This window comes from Sinocyclocheilus rhinocerous, unplaced genomic scaffold (assembly GCF_001515625.1).
Source record: "Sinocyclocheilus rhinocerous isolate Xijiao unplaced genomic scaffold, SAMN03320098_v1.1 scaffold1160, whole genome shotgun sequence".
Taxonomy (NCBI): Eukaryota; Metazoa; Chordata; class Actinopteri; order Cypriniformes; family Cyprinidae; genus Sinocyclocheilus; species Sinocyclocheilus rhinocerous.
In genome coordinates, this window is record NW_015635060.1 from 628,109 (window position 1) to 653,795 (window position 25,687).

A 25,687-nucleotide genomic window follows, 5' to 3' on the forward strand; every position below is an offset into this window, starting at 1 on the left:
AGGGGCGTAACATTTCTGTCACATGCTTGAGGTATTCGGCGCCAATCACAACGCACTAGATAGCTGGCCAATCAGAGCACACCTCGCTTTTTCAGACCGATGAGCTTTGTAAAGATCGACGCGTTTCAGAAAGGCGGGGCATAGAGGAGAAACAATAATGTACAGTATGTGGAAAATAATGTGTTTTTTTAACCTTAAACCGCATAAACGCATTTCATTACACCAAATACACAACATAATGTTCTTTTTAGCAGCATCATATGACCCCTTTAAGTTGTGTTTAGGTCTGTATTTAACTGCATTACCATGCTTTAATAGAAATTTGAAGGAAATCGCTGTTTATCCACCACATATGAGGGGTGCACCGAGAGTAAAATTAGGCTACATTTTCATCCAACTATATTTCAAGTTTTCAAATGAGACATCAAAGGCTGCCCATTTTTTAATTTATGTCAACATTAAGCATTTTGTAGAAAGATGGAGGCCCGTCTGAAAAATTAATAAACTCTTCTTGTTTATTGTAAGGGCTAGTTATGACGTCAGGACGCTTCAGCGCTGTCACGTCCGTAACATTTTAAAGATAAAATTTATATCATATAGCCTAATTATTAATGCAATTAACTCGAAACTTGCGTACAAAGCCAACTTATGTCCACTCTAATTATGATCAATATCTCATCTCATTTATTTGCTCTTATGAACCATAATAATGCGTTACAGTATAACGCAGATTAATCATAATCTTATGAATACCGGCACGCATGTCTGCACGTTGCTGATGACTGATAGCCTACTGTGTAGGTCTACTGTTGTGATCTGTTTCAGGCTTACCCTATCATAACATTTTAGAAATGAATTAATTCTAATATTTTAGAAATTGCATTCTCAACGAGAACATCGCAGAGATTTGGCCTGCATTTGCAGTGCGAGCATGGGCGGCGCTAGGGAGGGGCTAGCAGATGCTTCAGCACCCCCAAGAAAGACCAAAGCACCCCCACACATAAAAAAAAGAAGAAGAAGAAAACATTCAGAAATGCTTATTCAGTGAATTCTAGGTGGACTGTATAAAAAATCTTTAACTGAATGTTTGTTTAATTTCATAAAATAATTTTTTTTAATTAAATTGTGATGAGTCAAACAATGTAATAAAATGTTAAAAAAAAATCAAGTGGGCGATTTATTTTATTATCCAAATAATAATACTAATAATAATGGCCGCAATCAGTGCAGCGCAGATGCGTGCAGTGATGCTCATATCAGCTCTAACGTCTGCTATTAAAAATGAACCATCCATTCATCATATCATCATGCAAAACTAAGAATTAGGATCATTGTAATGTGACGATCAAATATAGTTGCGGTGGGTGGCGGGTGGATAATTTGAAGCAGCGGACTGAAGTTTGAGCTCATCCACGCATCGCTGGGTCACCAGTAGCAATGGAGCTCTGCTGGACAAACTAAGTAATTACACCATTTAGAAGCATTTCATCTGCTTTATAAGTTATGTAAAAAAAAAATTCATACTATTCAAATATTACACTATTATTCATACACTATTTTTAAATTTTTACTATTTAAAAATTCAAATTCATAATCATATTAGCCGATATCGATATATCTGCGACAGGCTCATATCGGCCGTTAAAATCGGTAAATGCGTGCAGTGATGCTCATATCAGCTCTAACGTCTGCTATTAAAAATGAACCATCCATTCATCATATCATCATGCAAAACTAAGAATTAGGATCATTGTAATGTGACGATCAAATATAGGTGCGGTGGGTGGCGGGTGGATAATTTGAAGCAGCTGACTGAAGTTTGAGCTCATCCGCGCATCGCTGGGTCACCAGTAGCAATGGAGCTCTGCTGGACAAACTAAGTAATTACACCATTTAGAAGCATTTCATCTGCTTTATAAGTTATGTAAAAAAAAAATTCATACTATTCAAATATTACACTATTATTCATACACTATTTTTAAATTTTTACTATTTAAAAATTCAAATTCATAATCATATTAGCCGATATCGATATATCTGCGACAGGCTCATATCGGCCGTTAAAATCGGTAAAATGATATATCTGTCAGGCTCTAATTAATAACCTGTTGCATTAATTGGCCAGCTCTGATCTAGCACCCCCTCAGCAGCGTTCAAAATTCTCTGGCGCCTCACCTGTGTCAGGCTCAGAAATATGCACAGGTGGACTGTTGGACAAATGGCCAAAACTATTTTTAAATGGTATATGTAACACAGTTCGTAGATCGGGAAGAAGGCGGCGGGAACCGGCGAACATTTAGGCAAGGCAAGGCAAGTTTATTTATATAGCACATTTCATACACAATGGTAATTCAAAGTGCTTTACATAAAAGAAATGAAAAAATTATTTAAAAAAATAATCACAATTTGACTTGACTTGACTTGAAAACACAGAAAACAGAGCCTCCAGTGCAGGCCAATGGTCAGTGTAATTGTTTTACAATTTTCCGGTCAAAGGCATTTGGGCCCATCATTTTCTATCATCGTATTTCTTTGTTTTTTGCAAATGCAGTACCTTCTGCAGCCTATGTCACAAGGTCACCAGCAAGACCTCCCCACACATTCTTAGCAGCTCAAGCTCTTTCTCAGTGTCTGTAATGCGTTTGTCTGTTGTGTCAAATATTTCCATCCTCACATTCAAAAGGACCATTTACTGTCTCTTAGCAAAGACCTTGGCTTTCCTTGAAGCAATCAAACAAATTGTGGTGGTATTCTCAAACATAAAATATTGAGTTATGGTATCCCAAAACAGGCTGCTGAAGTATGTAAATGGTTAACAGAATTCTGTAGATAATTCTGTAATCACACTTCTGTCCACATTCTCTTATCAAAGGTGTAGATAGTTTGTGAGGACAGGGATTGTACTTGAAACTGTGTTTAGAGAAATTAACTGTGCTTTTATTGTTCTTGTAAATTTCTTGTCAGTCTTTGCACAAACATGGCCAAACCTCACAGGATAAATTTCTCTTTACATGCATTTGATATTCTACCTGGCCAACTTACACATTTCATGTCAAGTTAAATGCCCTATAATTCAGCATTCCTATTGCATGGCACTTCCAATGAAAATAATATAGGATAGAATATAATATTTTTTTGCTGTAGTTTGAGCTGAAAGTCAATCCTGGATTGAATTACAAGGGTCTTAAATTACATTACATTGAATTACATTAAGTGTTTCTTAATGTTTTGATGAATTTCTGCTGCAACACCAGTGAATTATTTTAAGCTGTATTTTTTATTTATTGATTATGGTATCATGGTTTTCAACCAGTGTTCTGCTATAAACAATGTATAAATTTATAAAATATACAGAAATCCAATTCCAAGCATAAAATTGGTATGGATTGTTTTTTTGTTTTTTTTTTGTTTTTTGCTTGTTTGAGTATCCTTTGTGACTTTAAAAGTAAATGACTGTGCATTATGTTTCTCTACAATGTATTAAATTATCTTAGCTTCACCAATTATGTGCAGATGATTAGTACTTAATTTTCATTTTTAAACATAAAAAAATCATAAAATTTCACTTAAACCAGGATCTATTTTTTGCCGTAAGAATCTTTGAACCTTGATAGAAGGTAATCACCTGACTTAACAGGAGGATATTTATCTGATCCATGGCAGCATGAAATGATGGCCTCATCATCAGGTTGTACAAAGAAGGCCAAAGACTGACGTGTGCTGGAGTCACCTGCAGGGGGCAGCAAAACCCTATGAACCTGAGGGTCAGAACAATAGAAAAGAATTAAATGAGCATTGCCTGCACTGCACAATTAAATGAAGCATTAGTAAAGAAACTTACGGCAGACACATAGACATCACTGGTCCACCTTTGCATCAGGTCTGCTATGTTAATCAGAACTGTTCCAGGAATGCTGGGGGCTGAAATGAACTCTCCAGCCCGGTTCAGAACCTGAAGGAGAAGAATGCATCCAGATCCAGAATTACTATCCTAAATGATAAAGGAGCACATGAATCTTTTCTCCTCTTGTCCTATGTTGGTGCTCACCCTGACAGAAAGTAGTAATGCATATATCATTTACTTACTTCCAATATGCTTATGTGCGCTGAGAAAGACCTCTGCTTCCAAAAGATTTATATTTCAAATAAATGCCATTCTTTTCAACTTAAATTTATCAAAGAATCCTGGAGAAAAATGTATCACAGTTTCACATAATGTATTGCTTAAGAAACTTCTTTTTAAAAACCTTAACATAAACCTTAACCTAAAAATATTTCTGACCCCACACTTTTAAATGAGTATATGATTAAGTTTATTGGTGCACTGCTTTTTTCTTATGCTGATTTTGTTGTCACTAAAATATTCCCTTTTTAAAACATAATGGAAACGTCTGAAGCTAGTTTTCTCTCACCTCAACACTTTCTAACATACTGATCTTCTCTTTTAGGCAGTAGAGCAGGAGAAGAATGCATCCAGATCCAGAATTACTATCCTAAATGATAAAGGAGCACATGAATCTTTTCTCCTCTTGTCCTATGTTGGTACTCACCTGCAGTCCACCCTCTGAGCTTTGGAAGACCAAAGTGATACTGCCATAATCAGAGTGTTCACCACAGCGCAGCTGATTTTCCTTCACACATGTGCTGTTCACCGGAGGGTAGTACAGAGTCCGTAGAGTCGTTCCATTCACATCACCTTAAAACCATCCACATCATTAAGGTCTTGCAGATCTCCCTTCCACTGACTCCCTGACAGAAAGTAGTAATGCATATATCATTTACTTACTTCCAATATGTTTATGTGCACTGAGAAAGACCTCTGCTTCCAGGTTCAAACCAAGACCATCACTTGGAGCACTCTGAGAGAAAGTTCCTTACAGCGCAGGTAAAATGATACGTGGACATCTCGAAAATCATCAACTCCTTCTGAAGGCCAATTCTGAACACATTGAGAGTGGAGGGTTATAAAGTCAGGCTTCCTTAAAGTATCTTAATGTTAATAACATAAAAAAAACAAAAAAAAAACACATACACATACACAAATGTGCATATTAAAAAATACTTTATATTTTAAATATAAATACTTTTTTCCCATATGTACAGGCAGCCAATGCTAGCTGTCATTTAAATTTTTTTCTAAATTATGTATAGGGGTGTGTGTGCGTGTGTGTTCTATTTCAGATTTCTATTTCAAATAAATACTGTTCTTTTGAACTTTCCAGTCATCAGATTCCTTAAAAAAAAAAAATTGGTTTCCACAAAATATTAATATTATGAAATTAACTACTGTCAACGTCATGCTATGTTCACACATAGCAGTAAGAGAGAGAAGACAAGAAAGAGATATTTACGATATCCGAGCGCAAAGATGTTGTATTAAACGCCTCCTTCAGATCACCGGGACATCGAGGATTCAAACTGTGATATGACAAGATATAAAACCATTAAAATGTTTCTCCATCATTCGTGAATTTTTAGCAGTAATGCTTCTGAAGCTAGAAGAATCTGACATGCCTTTCCGTTTCTACCGAAATCCAGCCGTGGTTTCCATTACATGAGAAACTGCCCCTGCTGAAAGGTTTCTTCATGCTTTCTGGCAAACAGAAGAACTTATTTGAAACACCCATGACTTTGTCCACCTGAAACAATTGACACAGAATAATAATAATAATAGCCAGCCACCTACAAACTAGGTAAACTTCTCGTAACAAACTAGTAAAAAATGACAAACCTCGTCCTGATTTATGCCCGAGTTTTTCAGATAAACAAATCCCACCTCGGTAAAGGCCTTTCTTAGTTCGTCACTTAACTTCTCCAAGTTAAGAACTGATACATTTGTCTTTTCCAGTTCGTACGCACTGAAATCTACGACAGGTATCTCCATACTGTGTTATTTTTCCTCGAGACAGCAAAACGACAAAGAATAAGTTTAAAATTCTTTCAGGAATTCTGTAGAAAATACGCCAAGGATCTTCGCTTCTCTTATCAATGCAGCAAAGTCCGTTACTGAATAGTTGTTGAGCAATGCAGTCATAAAGTTCCACCAATGAATAACCAAACCATTGGAAAACAAAGAGCACTGGATTTTGGCCTATTCAATACTCTCAGAGTTTACATGTCCCTATAACAATCCTAATATACTACTTTTTAGTATGCACTGCAAGTTATATCATTTCCAATGGGTAAAAAATTCAAGTATGCTTTCTGAAAGCAATACAAAAAAGTATTTGCATTTTTGAAACATATTAGTTGAATATGTATGTCAATCTTACATTTGTTTGCAAACTGTGTGAAGAAAACTAAATATTATGTACAGTGTGTACACAACTCTCTCAAATTCAGCATTTTTACTAAATTTAGCAAACATTCAAGTGTTAATGAGTATATTTTGTACACAAGTAATGCACCTTAAGATTATCATTTATTTTACAGATGGCTTCTGAAATTAGCTTTCACAGAAAAATATGAGGTCTACACCATGGTTAAAACAAAAACAACAATGTACAACTTTATTTTGTTTGTTCACTGAAAATACCTGCAGAGCCAGAGTCTTGCCAAAAATTTTTAAAACAATTGTTTCTTACTGAAAATTATATTTTCATTAGGACTTATGTCTTGAATAAATCTACTGTCCAGAGAAACAAGACGACACAAATACATTTCAAAAATTTCATTTTAAAGTCCATTTCTTTTATGGGTTCTTTCTAAATTTGCTCTTTTTGTCCTTATTTTTCTTCATATTCTTGCTTTGCCATTGTTCTTTCTGATTCATGCCTTCCAGTTTTCTTTTCTTGTCACTAAGGAGGAAAAAAAGATCAAAGTTCATAGCAGTTCATGATTCCAGACAAAACCCACCCAAGCTGCTTATAACTCTGCTTACCCTTTTATGCTAACAATAGCTGTATGTCCTGCTTTCTTCAACACTTGGTCCCATTCCTCATCATCTCCTCGAATCATGTACCTTTATAAAAAAATTCAGAATGGAAAGAGGGGGTCAACAACTTAACATTTTACATCTACCTAAAGTGGTCATCACCTCTAAAGCTCAGAGAAAGGGTGGAAACGGTAATGCAAAACAAAAACATTATAGTTATAAAATCTCGGGAATAAAAAAAGACCTTGTTAAATAAATGCAGTTTGGACTATTACTCCGGGAATACTCACTCTGAAAGATTCATGTCTTTAATCTTCTCCATGTCCTTTTTTTGTTTCTCTTGGAACTCTTTGGCTGCATCATTCTAGGGGACAAAATACAATATTAATATACCTTGTTACAAAAATGTGTTACTTCAAATAAATGCTGTTCTTTTGAATTTTCTACTCATCGAAAAATCCTGAAAAAAGTTTTTACAAAAGAGCAGCACTTTCAACATTGATAATAATAAGAAATGTCTCTTGAGCTCCAAATCAGCATATTTATGCAAAAGCATATTTGCTTTTTTTAATATATTAAAATAAAAAAATAGTAAAATTGTTAAAGTTGTAAAAATATTTAGCAGTACCACCGTTGAATGTCTTTTTCATCATATAAATGCAGCCTTTGTTAGCATTAGACAGTTCTTTCAAAAACATTTAAAAACCTTTCCGACCCCAAACTTTTGAATTACATAGAGCAGGGTTCCTCAAATCTTGCCCTGGAGGGCCAATGCACTGCAGAGTTTAGCTCCAACCCTGATCAAACTCACCTACCTGTGATTTTCTAATGATCCTGAAAACATTGATTAGCATGCTCAGGTGTGTTTGATTAGGGTTAGAGCTAAACTCTGCAGGAGAGTGGATCTCGTGGGCCAGATTTGAGGATCCCTGCTATAGAGTATCTATATGTGATCCTGGACCACAAAACCAGTCATAAGGGTCAATTTTCCGAAACTGAGATTTATACATCATCTGAAAGCTGACTAAATAAGCTTTCCATTACGATAGGACAAAAAATCGAAATATTGCGAAAATCGCCTTTAAAGCTGTCCAAATGAAGTCCTTAGTAATGCATATTACTAATCAAAAATTAAATTGTAAAATATTTACGGTAGGAAATTTACAAAATATCTTCATGGAACAAGATCTTTACTTAAAGTAAAGTAAAAAATGAAAATTAGCCTGATGTGTTTTACTCACCCTCGACACATCCTAGGTGTATATGACTTTCTTCTTTCAGATGAATCCAATCGGAGTTATATTAAAAATTGCCCTGGCTATTCCAAGCGTTATCATTGCAGTGGGTGGGTGTTTCTGTTTAACAGTCCAAAACACGTTAAATAAAGCGCGTGCATCCATAATAAAACATGCCTCACATGGCTCTGAGGCATGAATAAAGGCCTCCTGTAGCGAATCCATATGTTTTTGTAAGAAAAATATCCATATTTCAAACGTAATAAACACTTTTCTCTTACTTCTGCTGACTGTCATACGCAGAAGCCGTTAGATATGCTAGTCGCACGAGTTTGTTTACAGGAGCAAAGGAAGCAAAGTTTCCTTACTTTAGCAAAGTAAAACCAGTCTTCTCTTGGCTTCTATCGAAATCCTCCGACATTTTTCTTTACAAATCCTCGGTTTGAACTTCTAATTCATGACCGACATTTTGTTTTGTTCTCTCTCCGCGTTCATCACTAATCACGCAACGCTGACGTCCTACGTCATCCGCCGGAATGGCTTCCGTGTACCACAGTTAGATGAAGTGATAGAAAAGTGTTTATTACATTTGAAATATGGATATTTTTCAAACAACAACGCATGGATTTAGAGCCGTGTGAGGCACGTTTTATTATGGATGCGCATGCTTTATTTGACATGTTTTGGACTGTTGAACAGAAACACCCGCCAAGGCGCCAACTGCAATGATAGAGCTTAGAAGTGCCAGGACAATTTTTTATATAACTCAGATTGAATTTGTCTGAAAGAAGAACGTCATATACACCTAGGATGGCTTGAGGGTGAGTAAATAACAGGCTAATTTTTGGGTGAACTAACCTTTTAATATCCTAATGATTTTTGGCATAAAAGAAAAATCGATCATTTTGATGCATACAATGTATTTTTGGCTATTGTTACAAATATACCTGTGCTACTTAAGACTGGTTTTGTGGTCCAGGGTGACATATTTAAAAAAAATAATAATCTAATCTCATACCAGATCTTCATTTAGTGTCTGCACAGTTGGTTCCATGCTTATATCTTTGGTGGCCACCATCTCTGCTTCAACCGCATTCTCCTGAAGAATGTTGAAGAACTGCAGAAGAGATAAAAATGAACAGTAGCTACACACTGAAACAACAATACATACTAGAAGAGGTAGAAGAGTAGATCTACGCAGTATATTTCTCACTCCTTCAAGTGGCAGTGGTCTGATAAGATGGTTCAGTGCTAATCCTTGTGTGTTGCTTTAATCAGTGTGTGTATAAGAGACAAAGACAGAGTGCGTGGACTCACCTGCACCCCTTTACGGATGACACGGTTGAACAGGCCCATAAGCTGAGAACCAGGCAGCTCAATCTCCTTCTCCAGCTCATCTACACTCTTGTGTTGAAACCCAATTCCTAACAGTAGAGCCTGGAAAAATAATTGATTGTTTTATACACATGCCTGAACACACACCAGAGATGGAAATTCGGTCAGCTTAAACTAAATAACTTATACTTCTTATACTTAAAAGCATACTAAGTAGACTTACACACTGGGCAACAGAAAGTGTGATGTCTCCCAGTTGTTTGAGGAAATACATGCGTGCAACAACAGGGATCATGTCCATGATGAGGTGATAGTCCACCATGTTTCTTGAATACATTTCCAGACGCTTCAGGTCGTATGGAGTGAATGTGGCCGCTAACTCTGCACTGGTGAGTGCTGAAGATACACAGACACATGAAAAGTCATCTTAAAACCAACAGAACACATACAACATTTACTTTATTGAGGTGCAAATGTGGGCCTGTACCTGCTGGGCTGTCGTCCTTAGCGTTCTTGTTCTGCAGTATATTGAGGGCCAGGGTTGGGCTAAATTTGCTGAACTGGAAGGATAGCAGGGAGAGGAACCTCCGCCGGAAATCTGTCCAACACAAGAAAAGTTAGTCTTTTGAAAGCATTATATCCATTATTACATGGCTTTCTGGAATACTTGATTTTCATAGGTCAATTGCTGAATTCATACTATATTATGAGAGACTGGGCATACTCACCCTTCCAAAAAGCCGAGAGCCACTGGTTCTGCTCTGTTGACTCCTCAGCATTGAGCTCCTTCAGCATAATGCAGGAGTGCTCTCCCGTCAGGTCATTCTACAGGTCACGATATAAGAATTGTACTTGTTACATAGTTACAAAATATGACAATAAAAAAAAAAAATACTGCATCCTTACCGGAGTCTGTCTTAAATAAACGGGCACAAAACCAGCCTTTTTCCAGAATCTGGATGGGAAAGAAAGCAAGAGATATTTAGGAGTTACTAACATGCTTTGTGATAGTGCTGCAGTATAAATATCACTGTAAAAACATGCTTGCATGAAGCAACTTACTTGAGTAGTTGAGGAGTGAGACCATAAGACACCCCGAGGTAGTCCAGCCTCTCGGCTCTCCTCTCACTCAGCTTCAACAGCAGCGGTGGCAGGTCTTTCCTGGGAGACACCACCTCCTCCAGGAGACTGACAGCCTGCACATGAATGAAAAAGAAGCGAAAGATATACTCTCAGAATACATACTTCAATGATTCTTATTTATTAATACCTTTGGTCCAGATAATATGCTACTTTATCAGGTGGCATTTATAACCACTAAAATGCATGAAGGATGATTTAAAATCTTGAATTTTGTTACGTCCAGAGCCGTAAGGTTCTGTTGTGTCAAACTGTGCTTTGTTTTTTTTTTCTCTCTCTCTCCGCAGAATCAGTATCCCCACCTGAGGTTAATTAGAGCTCTGCTGCGATTGGGTGATGGGAGGGGAGAGGAGAGAGAGTATTTAAACTACAGCTACCCTCAGACCAGAAGTTGGTGTGTGGTGGCTGAGGGCTTGTACTCTCCTCCAGACTTATTATTGTGAAGCCTTTGGTGATTTGGTGTATCTTTCTCTCAATTGTGTTGAGACTGTAGAGTTTCTGTCCTTTGTCTCTTCGCCAGTGTTGCCAATTTAGCTACTTTGTAGCTAGATTTAGCGACTAGTTGCCCATTGTAAATACTGAACTAGCTTTATTTTATATCTTTTGTTTTGGGTTTAGTAGGAAGGTGGGTGCCATTTTGTTTTACATGACCTATTTTCTCCTGGTTATGGTAGTTTAGGGAGTTAGTTTAATCTGCTGTATTTTGTTTTTCTTTTCTTTGTAGCTTTGGTAGTTGGTTATAAAAGAATTAGTTTCGTTATGTTTGTTATTTTGGCCTTGCCTCCTTCTGAAGTTAATACCCTTTTGTTATTTCTTTGTTCAGAATTATGTAACTTTTTGCTGCATTTGACCGTGGTTGTTTGGGTTATTGTAGCCATTCTGGGCCAACAGACAGCGTTTTCTCTGCCGTCGCAGTCTCTCACCACCAACCATTTTATTTCTGTTGCGGTCTTCCCTAGACTAATTTAGACCGTAACAAATTTCAAAACTTATTGTACACAATGCTGCCACAGATGGCTAATTTTGTACTGGCTTTCTACAAAAAGGTAAAACTAAGGGTAGCAGATCAATTTGAATCAATTTTGCATATAAACATCACATCAAAAAGTCAGGAAAGTTGTTTTTCAAAGAAATGAAATACTTTTCTTTGGCAAAGATGAGCGAAATTGATCAAAGGTGACAGTAAATTCAAACGTATGCTGTAATGGCTTCAATAATTTATTCCTGTGATCAAGCTTTGCCATCACAGAAATAAATGACATTTTTAAATATATTTTAAATGGCAATAAAAACAGTAATTTTTGATCAACTAAATGCAGCCTTCATGAACATAAGAGAAATGTTCTAAAATTGCTTCAAAATGTTTAATGTAATTAGTAAAATACAGTAAAAGTCCAGTTAAATATAATCAAGCAATATTTCTTACACCTATTTTCAATATATGAACACTAAGAAGAATGATTTAATATTTTTCACTTAAATCGACCAATATAACAATGCAATACAGCTATATTTACCTACATAAAATAATTACACTACCCACAGAAATACTAAAACGTTTTAATATATGAAAAATGCCACACAGAATTCCATGAACATTACCTCGCTGCTCACAGATGTGATTGTGCTTGTTGTTGTCTGTTCTTGCTCATCCAGAAGAGAAAACTGACCTTCATAATATTGCTGTAGCAGTTGCAACGTACGGCTGCCGTAACCCATCTAAAGAGTGGCACAATAAATCACAGATGGGCAATGACATAACTGGCCAAACAAGGCAATAATGCAGCAACTTGTATATGTAAGCTTTTCACTGGTTGTATACAGACGGAGGAGAAGGAAAAGTCATTTACCCCCTGATAATCAGGATTCACTGCAATACGGACGATCCGGCCCCCAGAGAGGCTTCCAAACTCAGGGTCTTGAAACTAAATGCAAAACACAAGAGCATCAGAATAATTTCAGATTCACTCTTTGTAGCATTTATTTGACAGTATGGCATAAATAATCGACATACACTACTGTTCAAAGGTACGTTTTGAGCAGTTGCGCTGCTTAATATTTTTGTGGTAACCGTCATACAATTTTTCAGGATTCTATGATGAATAGAAAGTTCAAAATAACAGCATTTATTGGAAATTAAAACTTTTGTAATATTATAATTATCTTTACTGTCAGTTTTTATCGATTTAAAGGGGTCCTATTATGCTTTTTCAATTTTTTTTAACTTTAGTTAGTCTGTAATGTTGCTGTTTGAGCATAAAAAAGATCTGCAAAGTTTTATTTAACAGAAATCACTTTTCAAAAACTACAACGAACGACTCGTTTGGACTACAACGCATATTTTCCGGGATTTGTGATATCGTGTTGTAATAATGTAAAATATGTGAAAAATAATGTGTTTTAACCTAGTATGAGAGCCTGCTCTAGTCCACCCCCAAAACAAAATCAAGACTTTGTAAAAGAGCATAATAGGATCCCTTTAAAAAAAAAAAAATACCCCAAACTGCAGTTTAACCTGTAGTGCAGTTTCAATTTAAATTAGGATTTGTTACCTGTTCGGAAACGGTCCACGGAATGAGGTCACCTGAAGCTTTCTTCCCTCTGGACAAGCTGTTGAGGACGGACTGGCGGGAGATCTCTCCTTCCAGACACACCTGTAACAGAAAACACAGGCTTCACTGCACAGTTCTTTCATTACAACAACTTCAATTTAGATTCAAGAGTATTGGAATTAAGTAACTTTGGGCACACCTGGACAACTGCTAAGACCTCTGGGAGTGAATTCTGTGTGGGTGGAACAGGGGCCAGCAGGCAAAAGAGATGGTGGGCAGGAGCATCCGAGAGCATCTGAAGGTCATTGGGTGAATTCTGAGGAGGAAGAGGAGATTGAGTCAATATCAGTCTGATGATAAGAGTTTGTGACATAATGCTCTGATGCAGTGGTTCTCAACCAGGCACCCAGGTCCCACTAGAGGGCCTCGGCAAACTTTCAAGGGGGTCACAAGATGACTAAAAAGTATTCGAATTAAATACCAAATTAAATACTCCCCAAATAACTATTGTTTTTAATTGTCATTTAAACTTCTGAAATCACAAATAATTTGGGGATAATTAAATGTATCAGTTCTCCCAGTCTTTTTAAAAATTAAGACAAAAAAAAATAGCATTTACTGGGGTAGGCTTTGAATATCCAGTTAGAAAAAGAAAGTCTTTTAGTCAAAACGGTTGAGAACCACTGCTCTAATGCTATAATAGATATTCATTCACCTTGTAATGCGATGCAACGTAAAGTGCCATAAGACGCTGGAGGAAAGCTTCAGAAGCTTTATGATAACAAAACAATGTGTCTCGATTCACATAATAACTGGAATAAGGGATTAAAGAAATCTTATGTCTAGAAGGTAGATGAGAGACAGTGTTTTGTGTTATTTTGAGATATTAGGTATGTGTTTATATGCATGGTGGTGGTGATGATAGTAGATAAAATCATACGCAAGACAAGCTAGAATATGGAAGCCCATTTCTGCCACATGCCTTGGTAAGTCATATTTATGAGACGTTATAATTCTGTAGTTAAAATGTAAGCCATCATTATGACATAAAACACTGAAATTCTGCCAAAAGAAACAAAACTGAGATACGTCATAATTATTATGTAAAAAGTCAAAATTGTGAGTCATAATTACGAGACAAAATTATGAAAAAAAAAACTGAATTATGACAGTCATAATTATGAGTCATTTAAAACGTCTAAAAAAAAAAAAGTATGCTTTTTAATCTCATAATTCCAATTTTTTTAACTTATAATGACTTGGTATCTCATAATTATAACTTTTTGTCTCATAATTATGGTTTAACAGAGCATGATTTTTTCTTTCTCATGTGGCAGAAACAGTCTTCATTTCTGTCGAATCAGCATGATGTTAGAATGAACAAAAATCCATTGCTGAATGTAGAGGTTTTTTTTTTTAGGGTCCCCCTGGCCATAGCGGATAGACTCATGGAGGGTCACCTCATCAAGGGTTCGTGCTGCAGAGCAGGTAAAGGTGTGGTTTACACATGATTATACACATACCAGCAGTCCGAAAAAAAAGTTCTTCTTTTTTCATATTTCTAAATCTCTTGCTGCAAGTCAAGAGGTGTTATATTTCACCTGCTGCCAGTCTGGCTGTGCTGGTGTTTCTGTTTTCAGCTGAGAGGTTCAGCTGGCTGTCTGCACTCTGCTGCCTTAACTGCTGAATCAGCTTAAGAGACAGAGAGCGACCGGTGCCCTCGTACCTGCATGGTGACACGAGGATTACTGCATTGTTATTATACCATTGTAAAAAGACCTAAAAGCTCTTCAAATACCGACCCGTTGATCGTAGATGCCATAAACACAAGGTAAGGCCCCAGTAGTTTCTTCACTAAAGGCAGTGGGATCGCAGCAGCCTCGTCGATGACTAGCAGCTCTGCCTGGCCTAACTTCACCGCATCAGCAGGATGAATGTACTGCAGATTAAAACAGATCCGGCAAGACATGAGAAAAATTATGAATGATAATTATAGAGTTATGAATGATGCACAATGCACTACATGAACATGTTGTTTCTACACTTTCACATATTTTATATATACCAAAGTTGAATAAAACAACTCTAAGCAAAGAAAGTTACACGATTTAACAAATATTTACAAAAAAAAAAGAAAAGAAAATTATGGAAAAGAAATGCAGAGATGGAGGTCAGTATACCTGAATGGTCTGGCGATGTTCCTTGAAGATGTTAACGCGAATCACAGCTTTGTTAAACTCTGGGTTCAACGACTGGATTATTTCATAGTCCAGATGTTCCTGGAATTTACATAAAAATCTGGTTTAAAGTATGTTCCTTAAATATATGCATAAATCTCCTGACAGATAAAAAAAATACTATAGACAAAAATGTTATTTTTTATTACATAATTTACGAAAGATTAAAGGAACGATTAGGGTTTCACTTATTTAACTCAAATTTCAACCAGGGTTATTATAGTTAAATACAAATAAAACTATTAGATGAAACAAAATTTATATAAAAAAGTTAACGGAATTAAAATAAAAGATTAAAACTTAAATGTTATTTCAGTTAGTTGCCAAGGCAACATTTCTTATTTTCATGTAGTTTAAGTTGAAGTACTAAAATTAATAAAACTGAAATAAAAATGAATAAATACTAGACATAACTAATAAAGAATTACTAAAACTTTATCTAAAATCAAAAATCAACATCTATTCCAAATAATAATAAAAACTGCAATAGTATATTGACACAAAAATAACACTGGGTTTGACTCATTGTGTTAAAGTAACACACGCTTAAAGTCCAGTTGTGAATATATCATATCTATCCTTATGTCCAGTGATGATTACCTGATACTGGAGAGCGTCAAAACCTTTAAAAATGAACTCAAACAGCGTGTGCAGATTGTCTGGGCTGGGTGACGTGACAAAGATATTTGAATAGCTAAGAAGAGAAGTACAACACAAACACAATAAGTTATTTATTAGCATAAATTGCAGTCAGGATGCAAACATAACAAGAAAAATTCTTATTCATAACACCCTACTACATACCCAAATGCGACAGCTCCGGCTACAGCCAATCCCAGTGCAGCAGATTTGCCTCGACCGCGGGCAGCAGTAAGAGCTACAGTGCTCCGCAAGGTCTTCTCTGAAATAGCCTCAATGAATTTCAGCACTGCTTTGGCCTAAAGACATAAACACAGACAAAATAAAATATTAAGTTGGGCCATATGAAACAAATTTACATCAAGATTTCTGAGGTATTTTGATTATACCTGGTCCATAGTTTTACAGCTGTCCACTAGAACACCAACTGGCTGTGTGTCCTGTAAAGACTCCTTTAGGTCCTTCAGCTCTTGTTCCCTTGGAGACAGCCCATCATCCTGTTGGCAAATACAAAGATTATGGAATTCATAGGAGCTAATTAACAAACAAAACACTGTTCAGTTATAAACGAGGCTCACCTGTGTCTTTGGAGGGACAGGTTTGATGTTGGTAATGTGAGTGGAGATTGGCAGAATGCTAAGCTGGTCATCAATCACAACACATGTCTTACAGGAGGCGAGAGACAGGATGAATCTGGGGAAAATAAGACTAGTATCATTTTTATATTCATTTTTTTCTTACAGGACAGATTAGGGCTGAAGGATCTAAATAAAATCACAATCATGTGGATCGTGTGTCGCAGAATCTGCTCGGAGTTTGGGTCACTCATATCATGCATTTGAGAATGCAACCTGTTGTTAACATAGAAGCTTTAAAGGCTCCCTGTGGTTGTCTATGAAAATAAAAGTTTGTAATTTAAAAGAAATGAAGACTTAAATATTAGTATTGTAATTTTACAGTTGTCCTTTAAAATAAAATTATTTTTCTTAAATACTTGATTTTTTTTATTTGACACTGAGATAGCATCGCAATAGTAATATTTTTGTTTAATGCTTATTTTTTGATAATGATAATCAAAATAAAAAAAATAATAAAATGAAATTATTATTTTGATATATAATTCACAAAATATTTGGCCAAACTTTGCAGTCACACACACACACACACACACACAACAACAACAACAGCAACAACAAAACACAGCAAACCTGCAGCTCTTAAAAAAATTATTTTAAAACACAAACACAATTTTAATCAGAAAAAATATATATACCGCAAATACATTTTTTTCTACAAAATGCAGATACATAAATATATAAATAAATAACAGATACATAAATATAAATATGTCGAAAGACTGACCTTTCATTGAACCTCCCAACAACATCCTGGTGAGCCTCTGTCCTGTATCGAGAATGAACATCCTGGAAGAAAACATGCATTAATAATTTAATATAATAATTCATATTCACACAAATAACCAAATTAATACTGGGATACAAACACTTAAGAGGCCATATACCATTGCCATTGTGTACAGCTGCTTCAGTGAGTTCACAGTCCTCAGAAGAATGACCACAATGCCTCCACCTTCCACAGTCTCAATGGTCCGAGCCAAGAGGTTGGGAGTGAGAGCTTCAAAGTCCTATAACAGAAAGTGAGAAGAACTTAAACCTACTGTATCATATTTGCAAAGACTTTAAATTATCAGCATGATCAAAATTTCATCAAAACTACTGCAAACCCCATTGTACTACATACCTCCCATCAATTTTTACATGTAAAAAGCCTTTTAGTACTACAATTCTAAAAACATTCCCTTCATTTGACTTTTTTTTAATGAAATCTTTACACTTTTATAAATCTATGGAAACATTGTCCAAAAAACTGAATTGTTTCATATGTCAGGCTTTACAGGGTTAAGCAATAAAGTCCACAGTAATATGAAGGACCTGTCTGAGAAGTTTGTCATTGGTATTACCTGAAGAACACACATGCCATAGGTGTTTCCCAGGATCTTGTGCGTTTCATTGTAGTAGCAGTATCGGATGTTGGTTGCAGCAATGAAAAGCTCAAAAGGATCATCCTGGTTTAGGTTCAGCGTGCCTGTTTTGATCTTCTTCTGCAGCTGTCGCATCCTCTTCTTTCGATTACTATAAAACAACAGATTCATTTCTATCAGGGTTCCCACAATTGTATATACAGCACACAATTTGAACCAAGTGAATAATAGAAAGTCTAATTAGATGAATAAGAGTCCGTCATCAAAGAAGTCTGTGAACAGTTAACATTGTTTGGGGAGCTACTATAAAATGTTCATAGTACCTGCTGAAGCTAAGCTCCTTTTTGTAGCACCATAACACTGATGGCCGGGCTCTGACTGTTGCTTTAGACAGCATGTGATGCAAAACGACAACCTGGATGCAAATTGCACATATGATTGAGGCTTAGCAAACGAACTTACTGTATTACAATATTGTTAAAAACAGTTATGCTTTACCTGATCTCTGCCACGATCACCAACTATAACGAACATAGATCGGTGGTGTTGCGCGACACCGTTTTCTATCTGGACACGAATGCGATTGTCCACCTTCTTCCGAAACGTTGCCATTGCTTCCCAACTGCACCCTGTCACCACGAACATAGAGTCAGCTTTACATATGAAATGCATGAAGTGAAATGAAGTAAACACTGTAGTGCGTGTTAACATACTTTAAACGCTTTTTACATAGCGTTCAGACAAAACTAGGTTTATTTTAAACATGTTAATTCATATCACAAGACATACCTCAAATGTTCTACCGATAAAGAAAAATACGCTGTTGAAGTCTTAATTACAAGTTCTGAGCAATAAAACTTCGCCTCATTTACAGTAGACCATCATGCTCATAAATTCACGTGGTAATCCTCGGCGGAAAGACCCCGGTTTGATGGACCCCAAAACAGACATATTAGCTATCCATGATAGCGCCTGTTCAGAATGACCAAATAATAACGCTCTAATTATTTTTATTTAATAAAATAGGATTGCGGTTGACATGATCTAAAAAGATTTTAAGATTGCATTCATCAGACGTAAACCGCGGTTTTTTTTTTGTAGTAAGTTGCTATATAGTGTTGCTAGATTAGTCAAGGCGGTAAACTTGTATCATTGTGGGAGTGGTAGTCTTTCTGTAGAAACGTAATTGCGTCACATTGGACCTCTGAAACAAATTCAAACTTTTCAAACTTATACTTCTATATAGATTTGTGCCGTGTTGTCCACACAGTGTGCATATTTTTGTAGCATTCGAGGTTTTTTTTTTAATTGTAATTGTTGCATTCAAAATGTGAGTGCACAAGTTTCATGAAAATACGTTTTCTTTTAAGTCTCTTTTTCTTTAGCCTTTAACTCCAATATCTACTCATTTTTAGTAGATATAAATCAATATATTATTTTTTTTGTTCAGTAGATCACCAACTGTACCTACATTAGTAGTGATAGCTTATAGAGAAGCGGCATAGAAAGGGAAAGCCAATAACACAGCAGAATCCTGTTTTTGTGGTAAGTTTAAGACAGCTTCTTATGTAGGACTTGTATATGCAAATAAAACATCTCGAATAGAGCATTTACTTGACATGTTAACAACAGTGTATTAGGATACAGTCCAAATTTGTTTTCTTAAAAAAAACAAAAAAAAACAAAGGAACAAAATAGCAGTTCTTATAATGTCCTTTAGGTTGATAGGCATCATAAGGATGCAAAGCATACTGACATCCAAATAAAGCCAAATATGTCTGACTTGATACTGTAATCATGACTTGAGGGGATAAAAAAAAAAACAAGATCCAAACAGCAGTACAGCATTTAATGCAACACATCTTTATTGAAACTCTTGAAGCAATATCACTTTACAAACTGAGACTCTTAATGTACCAAAAGAAACATTTTAGAACCAAAATGAATTAGTGTGAACAGAACAGTGGGGCAGCAAGAGAACTCCAAATTTTGGACCATTTGTGGCAGGTATAACAAAAAAATAAAATAAATTAAGTCTTTAAAGTTCACAGGTATCTGTTAGAAACACTGGGTAGGTTTAAAATCTTGACACTGGGTTTTCAGCTTGCTTTCTGAATCATTGAACCATTTTCTCCAATTTAACATATCAGGGTAGACGTTGTCCGATCAATTCCATGAAGGTGAGAGAAAGGGGAAAAAAACCAGCCAGGACATATGCACTTCAGTATTTCAATGTTCACTGTGGTCCAGATGTAAGCTCACTTCACAAGGCTTAAGACCGCATAGCTGGAGCACTTCCTCGAGAGACCCCTCGAGCCCCTTGGCCAGCACCACGTTTATAGTTCTGTTGGTAACCATCCTGTGGAGAGACAAATAAAAAGATTAAAGAGAAGACAAATGTCACAATGTCTCAACAGTATTTTGAGGATGTGTTGAGACTAATGCTCAAACGATAAAGAGAGAAACTTATTATAGTATCAAAAGCTGAACATACCCGCTGATAGCCGCTGTTGGAATAGTCCCGCGGCACACTGAATTGGGTTTGTCCATATCCAGAGTTTGCTGAGTTGAAGGGTTGGCGATAACCATCATATCCCCCTGAAATAAACAAAACCTCCAATGATTGATCCATCAATCATTGCACTGTTTTATCGACAAAGAGAATATGCGTAAAAAAAAACAAACTGCTGTCTATAGCCCGTTTCCATCCAACTGGCCTTTTACCGATAAAATGGTGTGCGTGATGACGTCATCCCTAAAAAAAACTAATTGTTGCATAAGTTTGTGTATCGCAAAAAAATTGCCCTTGAGCTATTTCCATACATAATTTCACCTATTGCATAAATTATATAGGCTAGTAGCCTGTTCTTCATCCATTTGAAACAAAACTTTATTATATAGCCTATTATTAAATTGTATAGGCCTGCATAAAATTATTTTACAAATGTCATGAGTTGTTTTTTTTTGTACTTTGTTATATACTATTTAGATACTTGATCATCAAGCATTATTCATAAATAGGTGCAGTTGTATTATTTGGTGCAGTAGTTATTTTTCTGATTAACTTTTAGGGGAAAATGTTCATTTCGGTTATTTTATTTTTCCTAACCAACATCCGACGGTCGTTAAGCCATTATTAACTGACAAGATTATGTTAAATTTCAATTAAATTAAATATGAATTGATACATGGCTATGACTCAATAAAAATACCTACATTTGTTTTCCCGGGATTAATTTTATACACGCAAAAAGCAGCATAAACAACAACATGAGGATTCACATGGTCACGTCACGCACCTGCAGCGCTTCTGCAAATGGAGAAAAACATAAAACTATACATATAAAAGAAATAAATAGGCCTATATGCGAAATATATTTTTCTAAATAATAAATTAACAAAACGAAAGAAAAAAAAAAGAAAGAAAAAAGTGCAACAATTAGCAGCCTAAATGCAGAATTTCGGCTCATTTTTGCGATGCGCTCTTGAGAAAGTGGCATCCTGTTTGTTTCCTTTATTTTACAAAAGCACAATGTTTTGTTTTTATTGTGAAAGTACACAAATAAAAGGAATATTTAGAATAGTTTTGAATAGGCATGGGACGATAACCGGTTTCAAGGTATACCACGGTTTGGAAAAGTCACTGTTTCAAAACCACTAACATTTTTCGTTATACCGTTCCAGCGGTATTCGCAGTTTTTTTACGTGTCGTCAAAGACGGAAAGTGCAGGACTCCCTCAGTTGTGTGCAGCGAAGAGTGTAATGAGTCACACGACCCCTCCCCCTCCGGTTGGTGCGAGCGGTCAGTCACCTGTGTGTAGGATGGCCGAAGGAGATGAATCCCTGGAACCTTTTCCCCCGTCGAAAAAGACGAAGTCTGTCGTATGGGAATTTTTCGGGTAACGTAGACTAACCATGTTCCGTACACAAAATACTATTTGGCTTGCTACCTAGGCAGATAACATGGCTAATTAACTAGCTAACGTCAACTAGTTTCCTCCCTCACGTTACTTCACAGAGCGGGGAATAGCAGTCTAAACTACATACTGAACTGTTCTGAGATTCAGTACAATAATTACATTTAGCTGGCATCACATTTATACTTTTAAGCCTCCTGCCATTGTTTACATCTGTTCAAAATCACGACATTTAAAAAAAAACAAAAAACTTTGCTACTGTTTGAGTGTTGTACGGGGAGACCGTGTGTGTGTGTGTGCGCGCGTTACTCGCGCTCTCTCTTTCCTTATGCGTGTATGTGCACACATCTTCGTACCTCCACTCCAAACTTAATCCAGGAAAGGTGAACATTCCTGCATCATAACTTGGACTGAAAGATGAATGTGTAGAAAGCGAGCATGTCTTAAAAAACCTTGAGCTGCAGGTTTAATGACTGCATTCTTTATTAATTTTTTTTACAGAAATTATATTTTGATTATATTTTTGATTATTGAGCTGCAGGTTTAGGCTCACTTAAGTGACGGCATTTTTTTTTCCATTTATAGGGATTTTTTTTTTTTATTACAGAAAAGAATTGAATGTTCTGATTGTTGAACTGCAGGTTTAGGCTCACTTAAGTGACTGCACTTAATTAAGAATTTAATTATTTATTTTAATTATTTAGCCTGACATGTTTACTGTTCCAAAATGTTCCATATGTTTCTTAAAAATAAAATATATTGTGTTCACGGGAAACAAAAAAGTTTTTTTTTTTTTTTTTACCCAGACATTTAAAAATAAAATTTTAGAGCTGTAATCTCAATACTGTGATACTGTGAAACCGTGATATTTTGATACAAGGTTATCATACCGTCAAAATCTCATACCGGCCCATGCCTAGTTTTGAATAATGTCTTACTCTCACATGACCACAAATGAACACCGTGTCTACACCAGACGCAACAGTTGCCGCACCGCTCGCGTCCGGTGTAGACACGGTGTAAATTGTTTCCACTTTAAAAAAATAAATAAATAAAAAAATACCAAATTGATCGTGCCAGCGCCTCACTCGTGCAGTTAAGCATTACTAACTCGACAACGCAGCCGGTTCATTGTCATAATAAAATACAGTCAGCCAAACATTGAAAACCATGCTATTTTAGTTCCCCTCACTCCACAACAAATACTTTACATTTAACATTAGAACAGATCTCAGAACAAAGAATAAAAAATAAAAAAAAGCTACTAACAAGCCAAAACAAATTAATTTAAAATGTTGTACTTCAGTTTTCAATATCCACTTAAAACAAAAAGAGCTTGGCATAATATCACAGGGATATGGTGGTCACGCTGAACGGCACGGACTAAAGGCTATTTAAACGGAGCAGTGCACTGTAAAAAAATAACGTAAACGTAGGCTACTAAAGGAACATCAAATTAAGATAAAAATGTTTGAGGCAACTCGGCTTTTTCTTACCAAATATACAATAATTTTAGATGCAATTTAATATGAATATGATTTAATGCGCTTTTGAACTACAGGGAAACGGTGCTTTAACGTGAGCAACACCATGAACACGGATGCTGCCTATAGGCTAATTCTGCCATATGACACCACATTTATTTGCGTTAAAGCCCCTTTTCTCGACAAAAGGCGTTTCCAAACAATTTGTGACATTTAAAGTATCGATATGGAATTTATGCGCTAAAGTTAAATGGAAAGAAAGTCAACCAGTTTGAAGCGCTAAATATTTTTTCGAAAAAAATCCTTGGATGGAAACCTGGCTAATGACTTTAATGATCTTCTAATGAAAATCACTGTATACGACTGCTACAAACACAATATTGTTCTGTACCTCTGAAACCATTGGATGGTCCTCTGTAGCCATTGATCATACCACGCGAGTTACGAGGACCTCCACGAGAAATCCCTCTGCTGTTGTAGAAGGACTGAGCCTGACGGCTGAACCCATTGCCCTGGCCACCTGACTGCTGGGACATGGGCTGGGGGCCAGTGGAGATAGGGAGTGACTGGTCTTGAGAATGGAAGGCGCCAACTACTGGTAAGACAGGGATAAAACAGCTGAATTAAACATGTTTATGTATACTGTAGTAGTAGTAATCAAACATCCAATCAGAGTCAAACATGATTATGCATGAATAGGAATTGAGGGGATAAAAAAAAAAAAAAAAAAAAAAAATATTTCAATAGCTTACAAATGGCATTATGCAGGCCATAGGGAATAGTCAAAGTTTATATTATTGGCTCCACAGCTGCTTGCTTCCATGAGCCACATGTTGAGAAGTGCTGACTATATACAGGAATATATTGTGGGTATTAAAATATGATTGAGGTATTCTGACGATTTTCCTCACCAGATTGGAGCTGCTCTGGCGGCATGTCTGTTTGCTCCACAGGGTGCTGTGTCTGGCTATTAAAACCCTGGCTGTAGCTATTCTGGTATTGGCTGGCCTGTTTCATTGAGTCCGTATCATTAGCTGGTGGGACAGGCGCATTAAGGTTGAACACCTGTCAGGAAGAACAGAAAGAGGGTAAGTGAACGTAATATTAGGCAATAGAGTATCCAACACACAAAGTTTGGTATCTACAAGGAACACCAATATGAGAATTCTCTTCCTTTACACACCCTCATGCCATCCCAGATATAGACTTTTCCTTCATAAGAACATAGACAAATAGAAAAATAATCCATATCTGTGAGTACATAATACAAGTGTCTGGGATTTTGATACAAGTGTCTGGGGAGTTGATGCTTCAAAAACTATTAAAATGAACACCATGGTCCATACCATTCCAGTTGATGAATCAATGTCTTCTAGAAGCAAAATGATAGGTGTAAAAAAAGTACTGATTTCAAACTTTTTTTTTTTTAACAAAAAAAAAACAAAAACAACATTAAAGGGGTCATATGATGCGATTTCAATTTTTCTTTTCTCTTTGGAGTGTTACAAGCTCTTGGTGCATAAAGAAGATCTGTAAAGTTGCAAAGACTAAAGTCTCAAATCCAAAGAGATATTCTTTATAAAAGTTCAGAGTCAACCACGCCTACCTAAAACGGCTCGTTCTAACACACCCCCACGCTCACTCAAGCCGCCGGCTCTTTTGGAAGGACACAACTATTAATCAGTGGTTAAGTTGTATTTACAACTCTGTTCCAGAAAAGTTTAACCCAACTATTAAGATGTGTGCAGCGCATTTTATGGAGGACTGTTTCCTGATCCTGGAAGAGTAGACAACAATGCCGGCTGTTCTGACTCACAGACTAAGTACGTTTTCATTTAAAGGATTTGCCACCGACGATTCAAATGAGAGTTTTGAGCAGTGTAGAGCAGCGCTTGTTGTTTGTCATTTCTCCTCATATGACCCCTTTAATACCGACCAACTGTATGAGCTCATGTCTGATGTGTGACACTCACACAAGAAGTGACAGAAAAGAACAGATGGCTGTCAGTTCTTGAATGTGTTTCACAGCGTGCTGACGTTTGTGTCAACCACAAATTCAAACGTTAGTTGGCCCAGAAGGAGCAGGGGTGTCAAACTCAGTTCCTGGAGGGCCGCAGCACTGCAGAGTTTAATTCCAACCCTGCCCCAACACACAAACCATGTAGTTTTCAAATAAGCCTGAAGAACCTGATTAGTTGAATTAGAGTTGAAGCTAAACTCTGCAGGGCTGTATCCCTTCAGGAACGGAGTTAAGACACCCCAGATTTAGAGT

The 25,687-nt window shown here is 36.4% G+C and overlaps 2 protein-coding genes, 1 long non-coding RNA gene and 1 pseudogene across 4 annotated transcripts in view; 1 reads left to right on the forward strand and 3 right to left on the reverse strand.

Moving 5' to 3' along the window:
- Positions 1-2,410: 2,410 nt before the first annotated feature.
- On the reverse strand, positions 2,411-5,966 carry LOC107746567 (UPF0676 protein C1494.01-like; annotated as a pseudogene).
- On the forward strand, positions 5,154-22,421 carry LOC107746570 (uncharacterized). Its single transcript, XR_001640712.1, has 3 exons — positions 5,154-5,169; positions 14,631-14,635; positions 22,213-22,421. It is a non-coding gene; the product is annotated as an uncharacterized LOC107746570 (long non-coding RNA).
- Positions 6,409-18,951, reverse strand: LOC107746568 (RNA cytidine acetyltransferase). The gene is made up of 29 exons (XM_016560830.1): positions 18,804-18,951; positions 18,513-18,643; positions 18,338-18,429; positions 17,994-18,165; positions 17,535-17,657; positions 17,375-17,436; positions 16,591-16,705; positions 16,402-16,509; positions 16,178-16,311; positions 15,974-16,067; positions 15,317-15,415; positions 14,939-15,075; positions 14,738-14,862; positions 14,498-14,613; positions 13,852-14,001; positions 13,336-13,452; positions 13,137-13,238; positions 12,435-12,509; positions 12,187-12,303; positions 10,507-10,640; positions 10,351-10,399; positions 10,173-10,269; positions 9,932-10,042; positions 9,668-9,840; positions 9,427-9,546; positions 9,128-9,226; positions 7,165-7,238; positions 6,881-6,961; positions 6,409-6,797 (listed from the first exon to the last, which is right to left on the reverse strand). Exons 2-29 carry the CDS (start codon positions 18,624-18,626, stop codon positions 6,692-6,694), a joined length of 3,096 nt encoding a protein of 1,031 aa, XP_016416316.1. The 5' UTR covers positions 18,627-18,643; positions 18,804-18,951; the 3' UTR covers positions 6,409-6,691.
- LOC107746566 (caprin-1-like) overlaps positions 19,862-25,687 on the reverse strand; it is a 19,769-nt gene continuing 13,943 nt past the window's right edge. Inside the window, exons 15-18 of one of the 2 annotated variants that reach the window (XM_016560829.1) lie at positions 24,327-24,480; positions 23,807-24,007; positions 20,509-20,612; positions 19,862-20,373 (exon numbers count right to left, since the gene is read on the reverse strand). In XM_016560829.1, the coding sequence (XP_016416315.1) occupies positions 20,287-20,373; positions 20,509-20,612; positions 23,807-24,007; positions 24,327-24,480 (546 nt within the window). In that variant the 3' untranslated portion in view covers positions 19,862-20,286. Of the gene's footprint in view, positions 20,374-20,508; positions 20,613-23,806; positions 24,011-24,326; positions 24,481-25,687 lie in introns of both variants that reach the window. The other variant, XM_016560828.1, reaches the window with a different exon arrangement.